The following is a 16,068-nucleotide window of genomic DNA, read 5'->3' as shown; positions in this document are numbered from 1 at the left end:
GACTCAGACAAGCAGACCGCGTTGGAAACGACTAAAACTGTTTTTAAAGTCCATCCTTAGATGGTGATCTGTCTCCGAACGTTTACCTCGGAGCAGCTGCTGCTTGTGGTTGAGGCAGTCTCTCTCGATGGTGGCGAGCTCGTGTTTGTGCTGCTGGATGATCTTCTTCAGGGCGCTGTCCAGGTCCTGCTGCTGCTTCTGCAGAAACTCCTGTTCCTGGATGAGCCAGATTAGAAATGTCAGCAAATCACAGAGCATGTGATCATCATCCAAACGCCCTGGACGACTTAAATAGGGAACTTCACATTCACACATGAGAGGTCTTTTGATGGCTCGGGTTAAAGGTCAAAGTCTTCCGTGTGTGTGTCTCTGTGTGTGTGTGTGTGTGTCGTTGTGTGTGTGTGTGTGTTGTGTGTGTGTGTGTGTGTGTGTGTGTGTGTGCGTGCGTGCGTGCGTGCGTGCGTGCGTGCGTGCGTGGACGGGTATTAACATCTTCATTGGGACCAAAAATTGGTAGTTCTATACTTGTGGGGACAAACAGCCCTCGAGCCTCACAGGTTTGAAGGCCTTTTAGTGTCAGGGTTACAATGAGGTTATGGTTAGGTGTAGGGTCAGGGGTCGGGCAGGCATTCATTTTTAATGGTTAGGGGTCAGCGGCCAGGGAAAGCATTATGTCAATGAGATGTCCCCACAAGGATATAAATACACCGCACGTGTGTCTCTGTCACAGGCTAAGTGTGGTTTGAACCGATGAACCAGACACTTGCAGCTGTCCTTAGAGGACATTTCACCTGCCGGTCACATTAATCTGACCTACTTGGCCCGGTGAACAGAGAGGAGATGATCTTTGACTCCAGCACGGTGACACACAACGCGCCTAACGTTTGAAAATGAGCTGCTCTTAAAGAAAACAGAGCAGACATATTTATGTCTTTATCCATACAGTGGACTGCATTTCATTTTGAGCAATGACACCAGAGTGATTTTATTTCATGTGTTTGTTTCAGTTTGTTTTATTCATTTAGAGCGAGCAAACTAAAAATAATTATGTGAAGTTTTAATTCTGATCGAGATGAAAGAAGGGCTTGTTAGCGCCGTTTCCTGTGTATGATACTTTTACATGCACATCACATAATCGGTTCCAGCTGTTTTTTCCCTGAAGTCTAGTTTTTCGTGTTTCCAGTTAGAGTTGGTTTCTCTGCTGTTACACAACTTCGAGTAGCTCTTCGTCGTCCTGCTCTGAAAGACACAGAGCTGCCACGTCTGGCTGGTGCTGACGATTGTCTGCTTTGCTAACTGGAGTCACTAAACGGGACCTTTCCACTAGGGTGGGTTTTAAATCGATTCTAGCTTAGACTTTCTCACCCGACGGCACGGACACGGTCGGGGCTGAAAGCCGACAGCTTGCTGATTCTGATGTTTCGGCGGGTCGAGCTTTGTGTTCACGCCCTTTTTGCGCTGAGCTGCAGGTTTTTAGTTCCACCATGATAAAAATCGCACTCATGCACAGCTCTCTCTCTCTCTCGTACTTCAACAACAGTTTCCCGTCTAAAAATCTGTTTTCTGCATTATTCGCTTGCTTGTTACGCACAAGTCTACCTGTTTACAGGCTGTCGGCCGACGTTTTTTCCTTTTCCTTTTTAAAATTATCCAAAATTGCAAAACACTGTGTCTCTAATCAAACGTCTGTAACTTTGCTCTGCTTCACTTCAGCAGCATCAGGTCATGTTCATGTGTTGATTCATGGTTTTCTTTCGTTTCTGATCGACTGCAGAATATTTGTAGAAATCCCAGACCAGGAAAATCTCCTTCATGTTTTCTGTGTTTCATCCTCAGCTGCTTTGACACAAAGGCCTCTGCTGTGATGCTCACACCTTTGACAAAGTTTCACAAGTGTCAGTTTTCTTTTTATAAATATAAAAATATGGAAATGTACTGATGCATGATCTGAATTATAATATTTCTGACTGTGTGAGGCAAAATTTCCCAGATTCAAATTGAATCGATTCTAGAAATCAGTGACGACACCCAGCCCTACTTTCCACCATGCTGGTGCCTCCTGGTTCATTTTTAACTGAATTACAATTTTTAACACATTATTACTGTGTTACTTATCACTAATCATCAAGTGACTGCACGCCTGTTACGCTCAGGTTAGCTAAAAACATGGCCAGCGCCTTGCATGACATCAGTTCTGTATGTTGTCTGCAGTACGTGACTTGGTGCACCGTCCTGTGATGGAAGCGTTAGCACAGACTAAAGTCCAGTCCAGCCGCAGCTGAACTTTGGACTTTGAGTCACGTTCAGATGATTGGAGTCATTTTGGAAGATTTAAAACGTTCTTTAAATACAGGACTGAAACTGTTTGGAAAAGCAAATCAGGCAAAGATACTTGTTATAAATTCGAGTTTTAGTTAAATATTATAAGATGAAAGTCCAGAAACGATCTGAGGAGGCGTCAGTGACACAGAGCAATGTTCACATCCTGCACAACGTACACGAGGACATCTGAAAGGACTGAATCACACCGTGAGCCGCTCCCTGTGGATCGCAGCACTCTGAACCCGTGTCAGGTACAGCAGGCTCAGGTTTTCAAAGACGAAAGTCAGATATCAACTTCCTGTTACTTTTTTTTACTTTGAAGAACAAGTTCAAGTTCAAAACAGCTTTTAAGATTTCAAACTCCACAGACGGGGTTGGATAATATCGTCTTTAAGGTGTTTCACAACGCTTTGGAGAAACTCCAGCTGCGAGGAGCACATGGAAATAAAATGAGAAAAAGCTGCGGGTAGTTTAGGACTCGATGAGAAAGTAAATGAGAGGTGGCAGCGTAGACCGAGTTAACCCTCACCAAGATAAACACAGGTTACGCAAGCTGTTATAAGACAGATCAGAGAAGTGGGTGTGTGTGCGGGTGGGGGATGGGGTGGGTTGCAAATGTCAAAACAAGCTACTATAAATAGAAAGCTATCCCGTCCTTCTGAGGGCTACGTGTGGAGGTGGGAGGCACGCAGACGCGTCTAACCTCTTTCTTGCGGTTCTTCAGCACGTTCTGGTACTTGGCGAGTTCCTTCTCCTGCTCGCCTTTGATGCGTTTGGCCTCGTCTCTGAGCCGGCTGGTGTGCTCCTGCTCCAGCCTCTCAATCGTCTGCTTCTGCTGCCGCTCCAGGTTCTCCACCTCCTGGTCGTACTGTCGCTTCTTACTCTGGAGGACAGACGGGAACCAGACATCTCAGATGGAGAATCCAAACGTGAGCGTTTATATTACTTACTAAACCTGCAATAGTATCTGCATCAGATAAAAAAAACAAAAGACTATCAGGTGCAACACTTCCAGCAGTGAACTGAGCTTTTCCTGCAGCACCTTCACAGGAAGGGAAACAAGCTTTGCAGGTTCTGTGTTATTGCCCCATAAACAGGCCGGGTGGCCTTCACAGAGGAACACAGGTCTAACACAGGCCAATAGTGTGCGACAAATCGTCACTCATTTGAATATTTTCTATGCTGACTATAAAAAAAGCTAAATTTGACTTCACCACACAATGAGCTGGATTTTAAACATACAGGAGAAACGGTGATGAGATGCAAGGAGAGCTCTGCAAAAAGATCCAGATTCCTCTGCAGAGCGTGAGGAGTATCGGTCCTGCTCACACACCACATATTTCACCTTTTCATTCAAAACTCTGGACCTTAAAACATTAATCATCACTGAGCTGTTCGGCTCATAAAGCGAGCGTGTGCAGGTTATCAGGCAAACCGACGTCCAAGCACGACTGCAGGTGTGAGGCTGTAAAATGTGAGCGTTCAAACAGTAAAGACAGTTTCTGAAACACTGATGCAGGAAACCTTCCTCTTTATGGAGAACTCATCAGCGTGCTTGGTCAGATGAGACCTAAACTTTAACGGCTTGTCTTATAGTTATATCACATTTAAATGCAAATTAGATTCAGTTATTTTATTTCTACAGCACCAAATCGCAACAGTCGCCTCAAAGTGCTTTATACTGTAAGGTCGACCCTACAATAATACATGCAGAGAAACCCAACAATCATATGACCCCCTATGAGCAGCACTTTGGCGACAGTGGGAAGGAAAAACTCCCTTTTAACAGGAAGAAACCTCCAGCAGAGCCAGGCTCAGGGAGGGGCGGGGCCATCTGCTGTGATTGGTTGGGGTGAGAGAAGGAAGACGGGATAAAGACATGCTGTGGAAGAGAGACAGAGGTTAATAACAATCGGCCTACGAGAGACTGACCGTGGTCTCCTGCTCGAAGCGTCGGTAGATCTGCTCCTTCTGCTGCTGCAGCTTGTTGCTGAGCTGCTGCTGGGCCCTCTGCTCCTCCTTCTGCAGGAGACGCAGCTCCCTCAGCTCCTGTCGCCTGAGGAGGAGGGAGGATGTTAATCACGTGTCATTTTTTAGCGTGACACAGTCGGGTTGTGCTCTAAGCTGCCTGTATGACTCATTTTCATAATATTTGCATTGAAGTGGCGCCTGCCGTTTATGCAAAAGCAGGGACTACCTGAGGAATCTCATCTCCTCGTTCTTGGTGTCATTGTCTGTGATGATCTTTGATGTCGTGACGCTAACTTCCACTCCATCCACAATGAATTTGCGAGTCTTCTTCAGCGTCTTCTTCTGCCGCTTGGTGTCCTGAAAGACCCCAGAGGCGAGTTTTTAGATGCCTCTGTGACATTTTGTCTTTGCGAGTGTGTGGACTGTGTGCGTTACCTGTATGGAAACAGATCCAGCCTCTTTTGCTTTGGACAGGAAGCTTGAGATGGACAGATTCAGGTCTACGCTGCTGTTATCTGCAGCTGAGCTGTTTCCAGAATCAGAATCTCTCTCTTTGTTGTCCTTCGCTCTGTCTGGCACCGTCTTCTCATCCTTCTCTGTGGGCTTCTCTCCATCCTCCTCCTTCAGGACAGCGTTATCTTGATCTGGTAGTGTCAGAGTCACTTTTAGATGCTTGTACCGATCTTCCTCCTCCTCTTCCTTCTCTGCTGGAGTGTTTGCTTCCTCTGTGATGGGCGTCTTTTCCTCCTGAGAAGCCTCAGTGACCTGTGAGCGCTCCTCATCCTCAGCTGTGTCCACCTCCTTCTCATCCTCCACAGCTAGTTCCAGCTGCTGTAGTTCCTTAGCAGGTGTCTCCGGCTCAGACTCTGGTGGGGTGATATCAGCCAGAGGAACTTCTGGAACTTCTTCCTCTACCGGCTTCTTTTCTGCCTCTTCATCCTTAACTGGAGTGTTTAATGCCTCCTCTGCAGGCTCTGCTGCAGCGGGAGTAGGAGCAGGAGCAGCAGGTTCCTCTACGAAGCTGGTGCTCACCACGTGGTTGGCCACAGGGAGATCAGCAGGTATGGGCAAAGGAAGAATTGGCTCCGCCTTCTCAGGGACTGATTCCAAGCTGGAGGGAGAGAGGGGGATCTTCTCATCCTCAGAACTGCCGACGCTGACATCAGAAGGAGCGCGTTTATGACCCTAAAGAAGAGGAGGAGGAGGAAATGGAGACAAGTGACTGTGTTGGAACTCACTGTGACCGTTCTCCTTATAAACTAAAATCCTGGCTGCATTAGACAACGTTGCAGATTCTCCTCCACAGTCGGTGTGATTGTGCAGACAGACTAACACTAAAAAGAAGGATGCTCACTGTGTTTCACTGCAACAGCAGGACATTAGAACTTGCATGCACCTCTTATCCTTTAAATGCATTTCCAAGTAAGGCACTTCATGCAAGCTGCAGATCAATAACTGGTTTATAACTGAAATAAGCTGCAGTTGCAGCTGTGAGTTAAGAAATGAAACAGCAGGAAGCTCTTTTCTGGCATTAAGCTTCACGTATTTGTCACACCTACAAACACACAGATTCACAGCACTGCAGCACAGGTTCCATATCCACTCACCAGACGTGCCTCTGTCTCTTCCTCCTCCTCTTCTTCTTTGTGCTCTTCTATCTCCTCGGTGACCTCAGCCTTCGCCTCAGCGATCAGCTCCCTCAGTGGCCTACTGTCCGCCACACTGGACACGAATGAATGCTGCTCGTAAGAGAAAGAAAAACAACACAACAGGAAATGAAGACTATTTAAAAAAGAAGCACCCAGTGTGGGGAACATGTTGTGGTAAACTCTCCATTTTAACTGTCGACCGAGATGCAAACTCTTCACAGTACATCAAAACAACCTGAAATAACCATTTCAGCTTTTACTCTTCACCCTTCTTCTTTCTTGCGGTCCGAGCGTAAAAACCAACGAACAGATCAGCACGCTGTTCAGAGAGAAATGCTACAGCTCACCTTCTTCGGCTTAGAAACCTGCTGCACATATTCGATCGCCGGCCTGAGAATATGCAGCTTCTTTGATATCAAAACCTTCATCGGCGGCAGACCGCTATTTTCTATTTTTAAGCCCATTGAGCTCTTCGTCCGCACAGAACAATCCGTTAGCCTCGGCGTGCTCCGGTGTGCCTGTGTGTACCGACGTGTCCTCTCTGAGTAAGTGGCTCAGACGTGGCCGAGCACCTTAAACCCTTTGGAAAAAGAAAAGCCCGCTCTGCTGACGTCAGCTCAAGCACACGGGGATGAGCCTCGCTGGGACAGTCAGTCCGACGCCGAGCAGGTAAACAGATGCCGGCCAGCTTACGCTCTAACGGCAGGTGGGCCGTGGGTAGGGGTTGGGGAGGGCTGCAGCATGCTAGTGTCCAGGTGTGGGGCTTAAGGAAAAGAAAACAAGTGCTCAGGGGTTTAGCTGGAGAGATGTTTGAAACAAAGGTACCTGCAGAAGCTGCATCGCACTCCATCTGTTGTCGATGTTCTTGTCCAGGCAGCGCTTCAGGAAATCGCTAAATTCTGGAGACCTAAAGGTGGAAGTCATAAAATGATGCAGACTCCAGATTTACAGCAGAAGTTCACATTTACAGCCTGACGCAAAAATAATTTGGGTTTCTACAGTTGTGAATTTATTTATTTAAGTGTGTGGTGTGTGTGTGTGTGTGTGTGTGTGTGTGTGTGTGTGGTGTGTGTGTGTGTGTGTGTGTGTGTGTACTTTAAGAAATAATATGGTTATGGTTTTGTAGTAGCAGTAAAAAAAATCCAACAACATAAATAAAGATGTGCAGGAAGTAAGAAGCAAAGTTGTGTTTTACCAGCGTGACGGCTGCATCAGCGTCGGAGGATCGGCCTTGGCTATTTTCAGCAGAACTCTCATGGGGTTCATCTCATGGTTTGGCGGCTCAACCTGTGCCATCTCGATCAGGGTGACCCCGAGGGACCAGATGTCAGCCTTGTAGTCGTACGGACGGTCCTTGGATGTCTCGCACATCACCACCTCTGGAGCCATCCTGGAGTTAGACACAAGAAGAAAAGAAATCTGAGCCTCCCCCCTTTTTAGCGCTGATGCGTGTGTTTCAGTTTTTATAAGCAAAAGCTTTTTTGTTTTACATTTGACTCACCAGTACGGCGTTCCAATGAAAGAGTCTCTTCTCTGGAGTGTTTTGGTGTTCTTGGCAGACACACCGAAGTCCGCTGGAAGTCATGTGATTCAAGCAAAACCAGAAATTAGCCAGAGGAATGTCACTGTCATCATTTCTTTTCCAAATGCAGCCTCAAAAGCCAAATGTTCAAAACGGAAAACGGGTCCTGAGAGGTTCAATCACAGATTTCTGGGCATGAACACGACATAAAACCTCATCCTGCAGCTACACGTGTATGAAGGCATCATTCTTTGTATCATGAGTGAGTCACGCTCATCTGCGTCCCAGCAGGCAGATGCACAGGCACCTCTGTGTGTGTTATGTCACTGGACAAAATGCTTGCTGTGTGTCATTTCCCCAGTGACTCATCCCCGTGTAAGTAAGCGTCAGCGCTGCATCTGCTGAGGATGTCGGCCCAGACGCTGAGCAGCTCCAGCGAACAGCCTCTGCTGTTACAAAGCCTTTCCAATTTTTGGTCTCCACAAAGATATGAATATACACACACACACACACACACACAAACAAACACAGAGGTATGCAAGCACACACACACACACACACACACACACACACACACACCTGTGAAACTGTTATATAACATGTTGAAGAGTCTGCGCTTGGACAGGAGTGTGAAAGAACTGAACCAGGCACAGTCTTTATCGCAGACTAACAACTTTTGCACACACTCTTCTGTTAGTGTGTATGTGGTGTGTTGTGAGTGGTGTGTTTGGGTGTTTACTAGCTGACCTTTGCTGTGCAGCCAAACTACAGCTGACAGTTAAAATGAGAAGTCAATGAGGCTTAAAACAGTCCCTGACAAGTTAATCTGACTCGGCATGAGAACAAATCAAAGCGTTTGGAGAATATTCCCACAGCATGGTGAGTAACCATCAGCCTGTCATTGCATTGATCATATTACTGATGTCAGCGTAACGCTGATGGGAACGGCCCAAATACACCTTCCTGACGTGGGAGTCGACCTACATCATTACTCCCTCCATCATCATCATCGACAATACAAGAAGATACTAAAAGCCCGAAGATATTCAACGAAACATCTGGATGGAGCTGTGCCTCTCTCTGAATCATAAAGATAAAACCACATTAGCAATGAAGCTCAAAGCACCAGCAGGATCGAAGGAGTTTAAAACAAATCTCCCTTTAGTTGCGACCATCTCTCCTCCCTCCAGAGACACAAGGTCACCATGTCGTTACCGGCAGAAAAAAATCAGGTCAAATTTCTAGCGAATATTTGTGTTTCTGGAAAAACTGTCAGGACAAGCTGCACAGAGTCATGAGACAAGTCACGTGATCATCCAAGATTCTTGTATTAGAAAGATTAAAAAGAGGAAAAATCTAGATGATGCCATAACAAACAACAGTTTTCATGCTGGTTCATCTATGTCAGACTGAACTGATGATTTCTCATGAGAATCAAGCACAAATTCTTTTCTTAGGTTTCTCCCTCTCCACTCTGAGTCAGAGTCTCGATCCTGGACTGTTGTTGTTAACAGCTGGGTGTCACTTGGCCCTTACCCAGCTTGACGTCACCGTCCAGCGTGAGGAGGATGTTGCCGGCTTTCAGGTCTCTGTGGATGATTTTGTTTTCGTGGAGGTAGACGAGCGCCTGCAGAGTCTGCCTACACACCACCCTGATCTGAGGCTCTGTCAGGGGTCTCTCCAGCTCTGCGGGGAAAGGGTGAGGGGGTCACATGAAAGCACACTTACAATTCCTCACATACTAATGCAACCTAATCATAGGTGGTAATGAGGGCTAAAGCTGCATTTAGTGTCTTGGAGAAGAACGCTGTAACATGTGGGTGGCCTGCTGAGAAATGTCTCAAGTTTAAAACTGGCTCTTTTCCCTTAGCTGGTTAGCGCTGCCATGAGAGCAGCTTTCTTTAATGTTATAACCCGTGTGCAACGTGGGAATGCTGACTCACCGAGCATAACAGCATCCACGGCCCCTCCTGCACAGAACTCGATGAGTATCTGCCAACACGAGGAAAGAGAAGTGTGAACACATGCATTTGTTTATGTAAAGCACACGGTGTACCATTATGTGCAGCGAGGACAGTGCTGCAGAACATCTCCAACAGAGTGCAGGTCATTGACGAGGCGGCGGGCTCCGGTCGAACCCGGTCACCTCTGAAATCTGCTGTGAGGCTCTGGAAGCTTCTCATCAGGGATCCACATAATAAACATTGAGCCGATGGCCCAGGGCCAGCAAAAAGTATGGTGGGCAGTTAGTTTGACTGGATTTCCACAACTCACAGCTACGTTCACCTGTGAAGCTGAGGTGGACCTGTAGTCAGGGTGAAGGCCTCGGTCACTGCAATGAAGCCTGTCTGGGAACACTGTGACTGGTTGGAGAAGGTTTGCTGGCTGTTGCAAAGAGGCTGCTACACTAAAAACCTCCCTGTGACTGCACTGGTTACCAGCAGGTGTCTGCAGTTTGCATGGAACACATTGATAATCGCAAACTAACGATAAGCTGCAATGAAACTTGAAAAAGTGTGAGCAGAGAATGTTCACCTCTAAAGTAAAAGGTGAACAATCCCAAGAGGAGTCTCCGTTTCTGCTTTATGTCACACTCCTCACAGTTTCCTCCTCCGTTGTGAGGAGTTTGAAGTGAAGTGAAGAAGCAACGATCACCTCTGTGTGATCAACTTCATGCTGAAACAGGTCCAGCCTGGTTCTGGTTCAGACTTCCACGCCCTCGCCGCTCTCCCGGGTTAAACGGGGCGGTGGTCACACTTAATCATCTCTGAGCTTCACACAGGATGAAGATGAGATTTCCTTCTGCGTCCTCGCTGATTCACTTTCATGTTCAGATAGTTTATTGGTTAAGGTGGATTGCACACTAACAGTTATAACATTATTAAATCCCAGGACGCGGCTTCTTTTTTAAATATGAAGACGTCACAGCAATTTTATTCTTACATATAAAACTGAAAGTTTTACATTTACTGTAAATGACTTTGAGGAACACCTTCATGGCCCAACAGATGCTGGCTCAGAGAAATATTACTGGAACATCCACTGTACACATTAAAAACACTCAGCAGAGCTCCTCCTCCTCCTCATCATCATGTACCCTGATGAAACCACTGTGAGAATGAACGCTGCCTCCTGCATGAATGAAACACTCTGAGCTCTTAAAGGCATTTAGGAGCTTTGAGTATGGCTGCTGATGTAAGAGGATTGGCCCAGTTGGGGCCACATTGTGGAAAGGCTTCACACAGCTGCTACCTTGCCTGCTTAATCGCTATCGTTCCAGACCTTATTCTGCTAACAGGATTATCTCTGGGCACAGAGGCTCAGGTAGCAATGAGGATGATGTGCAGGAGGTAAGACAAAGCATCTGGAGGGTCTTTTGTGAGCTTAGCTCAGCCATGTGGCGTGACGTTCACTCACACACCTGCGGAGATTTGGGGAACGTTTGGCTGAACGCCACACCCACAGAAGAGGAAGTAAAGCTGCACTTCTGCAATTTTGGAAACCATTGAGAAACGACTTGTGGTTGATCCGTTGGTTATGGCCCAAACTTTTCACACAGGGTCAGCTCGAGGTTAAAAATGGAAAATCTTTCAGGAAGTACAGAGGAAGGGGGAAAAAAGACGGGTTGTAACGTAAAGTTTGAACAGCCTTCCAAGACAGCTGAGCTTTTCAAGACTGCTCCACTTCCCAAAACAAAGCCCTCACAGGACACACAATGCCTCCAGTATCAGAGCGGTCTTGTGCGCGCACACGCACGGTTCTCGTGTTTCTCTGTAGGCGTGTTGTTGTTTTAGTGGCTCCGCTATCACACAATGGTCCTCACAGTCGCGGCGGCGCGGAGAGGAATCGTGGGCCAGGGCTGTGGCTTCCTCTCCTATTTGTTTATTTGACACATACATGAATGCATGGAGAACTGCGCGCCCGCATACTTTCTAATCCATTCATGTGGCACAGAGAGGAAGGATGTGATCTCACCTGCAAGTTCAAGGCCGGGAAGCGGCACAGAAATCAAAGCAGAGCCTCGGAAGTGTTCAGTTTAGACAGCGCAGTGAAAGACAAACAAAGGTCAGCAGGTGGCATCGATTCACGAGGCAGTTATCAAGAACGTCACCTGCCAGCTCCTCCTGGGTTAATGTGGGATGAAGCCTTTCATCTCCACCTCCTCTGTGCATGAATGTGGCACCTGTTCAGCACCTGACAGACATCAGCCTCCATCAGGCGGCACTTCTTGTTCACAGGACAAAAGGAAGAAAAGGGCAGAACGCTCACATGTACAGGTGAGCGCGAGCGCTTATGAAGGCCCAATCTTCCTTTGAAATGTTAGTGCAGACTCACATTTCCTGATTTAAATCAGACGTGCTTGAGCTGTTTCAGTATGAACTTATACATTTCAGGCTTGGTGCAAGTGGCAGGCTACCTTTTCCCATACGTCTGTTTGATTTGTGCAAAAAACCTTGAATTCATAATTTTCCTGTGACATCACATCCTCACAGGAACATCGACTTTCAAAACAACCACAGTGTTTCAATCGAACGCAGCCACTCCGTTTGTTAGAGTATGGCTATATAAGCTCCAGCAGCTCAGGGGACGTGTCTGAATATTTTATTTGGATTTGAAAAAAGCTCCCAAATGACTGAGGTGAGCCTGCAGCCACAATAGCTGCAGCATGGCCGAACCAATACTGAGGAAAGGTGCTTGTAGTACAGCTACCATCTGTTAATGGAAACACACAATCATAATAACTGACAAGTGACTGAGTTCATCATCAGCAGGCTGCAGTGTTTCAGTGGCTCTGGTGAAGTTGTTGCCTTATGTGCTATAAATAAAGAGCGTTGTTTAGTGTAACCCAATTTGCATTGGTTATTGCGCTCATGCACACACACAGCTGAACTTAAACTTCGGTGCTGACTTTGTGCAGTTCCTGTGATGCAGTCTAGGTAAGAGCTTCCAGCGTTTATACTTGTGGTGCGCCTGCTTTGCTCTGCAATTTGAAAGCCACTGGAATGCTAGTTTAGTTAGCAGTGAGGGTTTCTCTTCATCCTTTTCCTGAATGTTCTCTGCTCGTCTGAGGCTGTCTGATAACTTGGCTGTTCATTTGTCATTAGTGTATCTTTGTAGCCAATGCCATCGTTGTTCCCTTATTAATGCCAGAGAGTCTAAGAAGCTGGGAAAGAAAGCGACAGGACTTCTTTCAAGAAATGTAAAGAAGTCCAGTTTACTACCAGGACCTGGATGACTGAGAACCTACGCAGACCTGTTAGAGAAGCACACCCATCAGCTACAGCTGATTTTTAACGTTTGCCTGACTTTAATCACTTCAGATAGCCAACAGTGAGTCTAGGCTTCCTTCAATGTAACGATTTGAGCATCAATCCAGCCGTCACCAATGACGTAGGAAATCTTAAAACAACTAGAGACGATATCGGCTCTGATAATCAGATGATTCCCAGTGTCATACTAATGCACATTTTCCCCCTCCAGTACTCTGCATCAGTCATGTGACTGAAAGCTATGAGTCCCCCTCACAAGCAGCACATTTATCCAGGAACATGGCCTCAGTCCTCAGGCTACAGTCACGTGTGCTGCCAGCACGTCTGAAAAGCTCATCAGTGTTTACAGCGATGCATAAATCAGCTTCTATGATGTGAAAATACCTAAATGGGTTTTTTTCACTTGAATTACAAATGTCATCAGAACACACTCATCTGTGTTACATAAATAGCTGGGGAGAAAACAAAGGCATTAAATATGAGCTCATATCATAAGCGGATGGATTATAAACCAGTATGATGATTAACAGCACTTTAGGCTCTTAGTTTCGGCAGCTCGTGTGAACTTTGGCCACACATTTTGATAAGAAAACTACAGCAGCGAACACTGGAAGAGCCTTGCACCGACAGCACGCAGCAGACACGGGTGTAAGTCCTGAAAGCTGCACTGACATCTAGCCGTCTCTAATTTGTGATTCTGCAAGCTTTGTATTGGATCCATAATCCCCCTCATTAGGCAGTCACACAGTGATCACACAGCACATCCTTCTACTCACCCACAGTTTGCTCTCGTAATAGAAAGCATCGAGCAGTTTGACAATGTTTTGGTGGTCGCAGGAGGCGAGGATGTCAATCTCCACCATGTAGTCCTCCAGCTCCTCCTCGGTCTTTGTGTCAATAACTTTGGCTGCAGCGAGGACGCCCGTCTGCTTGTTCTGAGCCTGTAAGATTAAAATATTTTTGGAAATTATGAGAACAAGTAACTTTCCACTCCTCTAGACACTTGTCCTAAAGACTCAGGAGGTCAGAGGTGGTTTATATTAGATCTGAAGTGCTGTTGACCCCAGACCTCAGAGAAATACCTCAAACTGAGATCAATGGCTCAACAACCAACAAACAAACACTGGGCTGTGCTGCAGGTCTGAAAGTGTCAGCAGAAGATGTGACACGTCTCGCCAAAGTGGAAAATTCTCCTGTTTGTTTTGGCTTCTCTGCAGACAGGAAGCTCTCGATGAAGTCGCTGTTGCGATATGGGATTCAGCCACTTCCTGGTGACCTGAGTGCCAAACACTGATGCACCCCCTACAATATACTAATACTAATCCATTCTTCAGAATGGAGAACTGGTATCGCTCTATGAATCAGAGTGTGGGTACTGCCCTGGTGATGTGATGCATAACCGCGATGGCCCAAAGCCCAGATGTATAATCATAAAACTGCAGTTTACTATTTGTGGATCTCCTGCAGCTTGACTCTGAAGTGCAGCACAAACATGCAACAGTTCTTTGGTTTGTCTTTCAACAGAAAACAAATGTAACTAATCTGATCATTTAGGACTTTAATCCATCAAAAAAGACACAGCTTTAGTCATATCTCAGGACCCTACAGTATTAGAGAACACGGTGACCTCCAACAGAACCTGGATTATGGAGGGGTGGCGACTTTACACCCTTTAAAGGTGTATAATATTAAATGTGCAATACATATGAGAACAGACTGATGGAAAAAAGGTGGTGAATTACTTGACATGGTCAAATTTCCATTATCCCTGCAAACTCCTGTAAAAGGAAGTTTGGAAATTTACAGTTAAAATATCACAACAGCATATAGAAATATATAGATGAGGACAAAATAAGTGATGAAAGGCTTGCGGGTGAAATGGTGGGAAACTAGCAACCCTGGGGCTGAATGTGGAGGAAGATTAGGCTTAACGTAAGTATGATACACTGGCCTGAAGTCTTGGGTAAATCCAACTATTTAAAAGTCTCCAAATATAGCATCCGGCAACAAAGGGGGCAAACAGAACATGCAGACTTCCTGGCGTTGGACTCCTGTGTGATAATATTTACTGTCTGTCATGGTAATGAGGCTCCAGCTAGGATCAAATCAAACCACGGACCTAAACATCCAAACCGAAACCTGTCAGCACAAGAGCATCAAAGCAGCACTGTACCTGACACCATCTCTGGCTGTTACAGAGCAGGTGTAGGGGGTGGAAATGACTGAGGTGGCCCTGCTGCTGGCAGGGTGCCCCCAGAACCAAGAGTTCATGCGAGTGGGAAAAACACGAGACACTCCAAAGGAAACACTATCATTAAACCCGAGCAAGAGACGTGTGGCACAGAGCAACGAATGGGTGGTGGAGCACAAAATGCCTACCTTGAAGACTTTTCCAAAGGCTCCATCTCCCAGCTCACCGATGATCTCCCAGATCTCCTCCGGGTTTTCATCCCTGCGGACGTGCTCGTACTGTTTCTTCTTCTTCTCCGCTCCCAATTTGAATATTTTACGAAAATTAAAAAACGACATCGTGGTTTATTCTGCTGGAAAGTTCCTGAATGAATTCAACTTTAACAGAAGTATGGATTCAGCGTCGGTCCTTGGCTGACCATGTGTGTCATTAGTTATAACGACTATGAAGGCTTTTCTCAGACCTAGCTTAGCCTTTGACACTGTTCTGGACGGTCCACTGAAACGCGCTTTCTCACATCACGGGTCATTGTTAACGCCTGAAAACACCAACGGATCACTTAGACGTCTTCTAGTATTTAAAATTCGTCCAAAAATATTTTCTGTTGCTGTAAAGTAATAAAAGTGTTACTGGAGGCTCGTCGTTGTTCCAACTCCTGGCGACCCACTGGCCCGACAGCCCTGCGGAGCTCTTTCTTCTGCCAAAAGACAAAAAAACACGGGATAAGAGTCCTTCAAAATGACCGAGTCGCTTTCCACGGAGTAATTCATTAGTTTGCTTCAGGGTATAAAAAACACGTACGGTTGGTCCGTGTATTATTATTCGCTAAAACGGTTAAAAACAGTCATCTTTCCCTAGTGTGGGACGGCTTTAGTATTCTAGCGGATTTAGTGTCGGTGCGCGTCCACGAGTGCGCGTGCCGGTGGTCTTTTCTTTCCCAGCTCCTCGTGCCTGAAGGTTGGCGCGCGGATTCCGGTCTCCTGCTGCCCCCGTCTGTCCCAGAGACCGATCACAGCTGACGGTTAAACGGTTCCCGTGCTGCATTCCCACCAGGAAAGCAGCCGACACACCCAGCTTTACTCAGTCGTTGTGCTGTTATTGCGTTCAACGGTCTCTGTCATTTCTATAAACAGAACAGTCGGG

At 46.4% G+C, this 16,068-nt stretch overlaps 1 protein-coding gene across 2 annotated transcripts in view; it reads right to left on the bottom strand.

Annotated features, from left to right (window-relative positions):
• Nucleotides 1–16,068, bottom strand: part of slkb (STE20-like kinase b) — a 21,094-nt gene extending 5,026 nt beyond the window's left edge. The window contains exons 1-14 of one of the 2 annotated variants that reach the window (XM_042219637.1): nt 15,727–16,068; nt 15,114–15,622; nt 13,511–13,675; nt 9,408–9,456; nt 9,001–9,150; nt 7,444–7,516; nt 7,138–7,332; nt 6,768–6,849; nt 5,901–6,032; nt 4,729–5,478; nt 4,520–4,650; nt 4,255–4,378; nt 3,026–3,205; nt 87–216 (exon numbers count right to left, since the gene is read on the bottom strand). In XM_042219637.1, coding sequence (XP_042075571.1) covers nt 87–216; nt 3,026–3,205; nt 4,255–4,378; nt 4,520–4,650; nt 4,729–5,478; nt 5,901–6,032; nt 6,768–6,849; nt 7,138–7,332; nt 7,444–7,516; nt 9,001–9,150; nt 9,408–9,456; nt 13,511–13,675; nt 15,114–15,263 — 2,311 coding nt within the window. In that variant the 5' untranslated portion in view covers nt 15,264–15,622; nt 15,727–16,068. Of the gene's footprint in view, nt 1–86; nt 217–3,025; nt 3,206–4,254; nt 4,379–4,519; nt 4,651–4,728; nt 5,479–5,900; nt 6,033–6,767; nt 6,850–7,137; nt 7,333–7,443; nt 7,517–9,000; nt 9,151–9,407; nt 9,457–13,510; nt 13,676–15,113 lie in introns of both variants that reach the window. The other variant, XM_042219636.1, reaches the window with a different exon arrangement.

Source organism: Haplochromis burtoni, unplaced genomic scaffold (genome assembly GCF_018398535.1).
Source record: "Haplochromis burtoni strain Fernald_Lab_line unplaced genomic scaffold, NCSU_Asbu1 Contig_35, whole genome shotgun sequence".
In the NCBI taxonomy this organism is placed as follows: domain Eukaryota; kingdom Metazoa; phylum Chordata; class Actinopteri; order Cichliformes; family Cichlidae; genus Haplochromis; species Haplochromis burtoni.
Note: the sequence above shows the minus strand (reverse complement) of the source record. Positions and strands in the feature narration are given on the sequence as shown.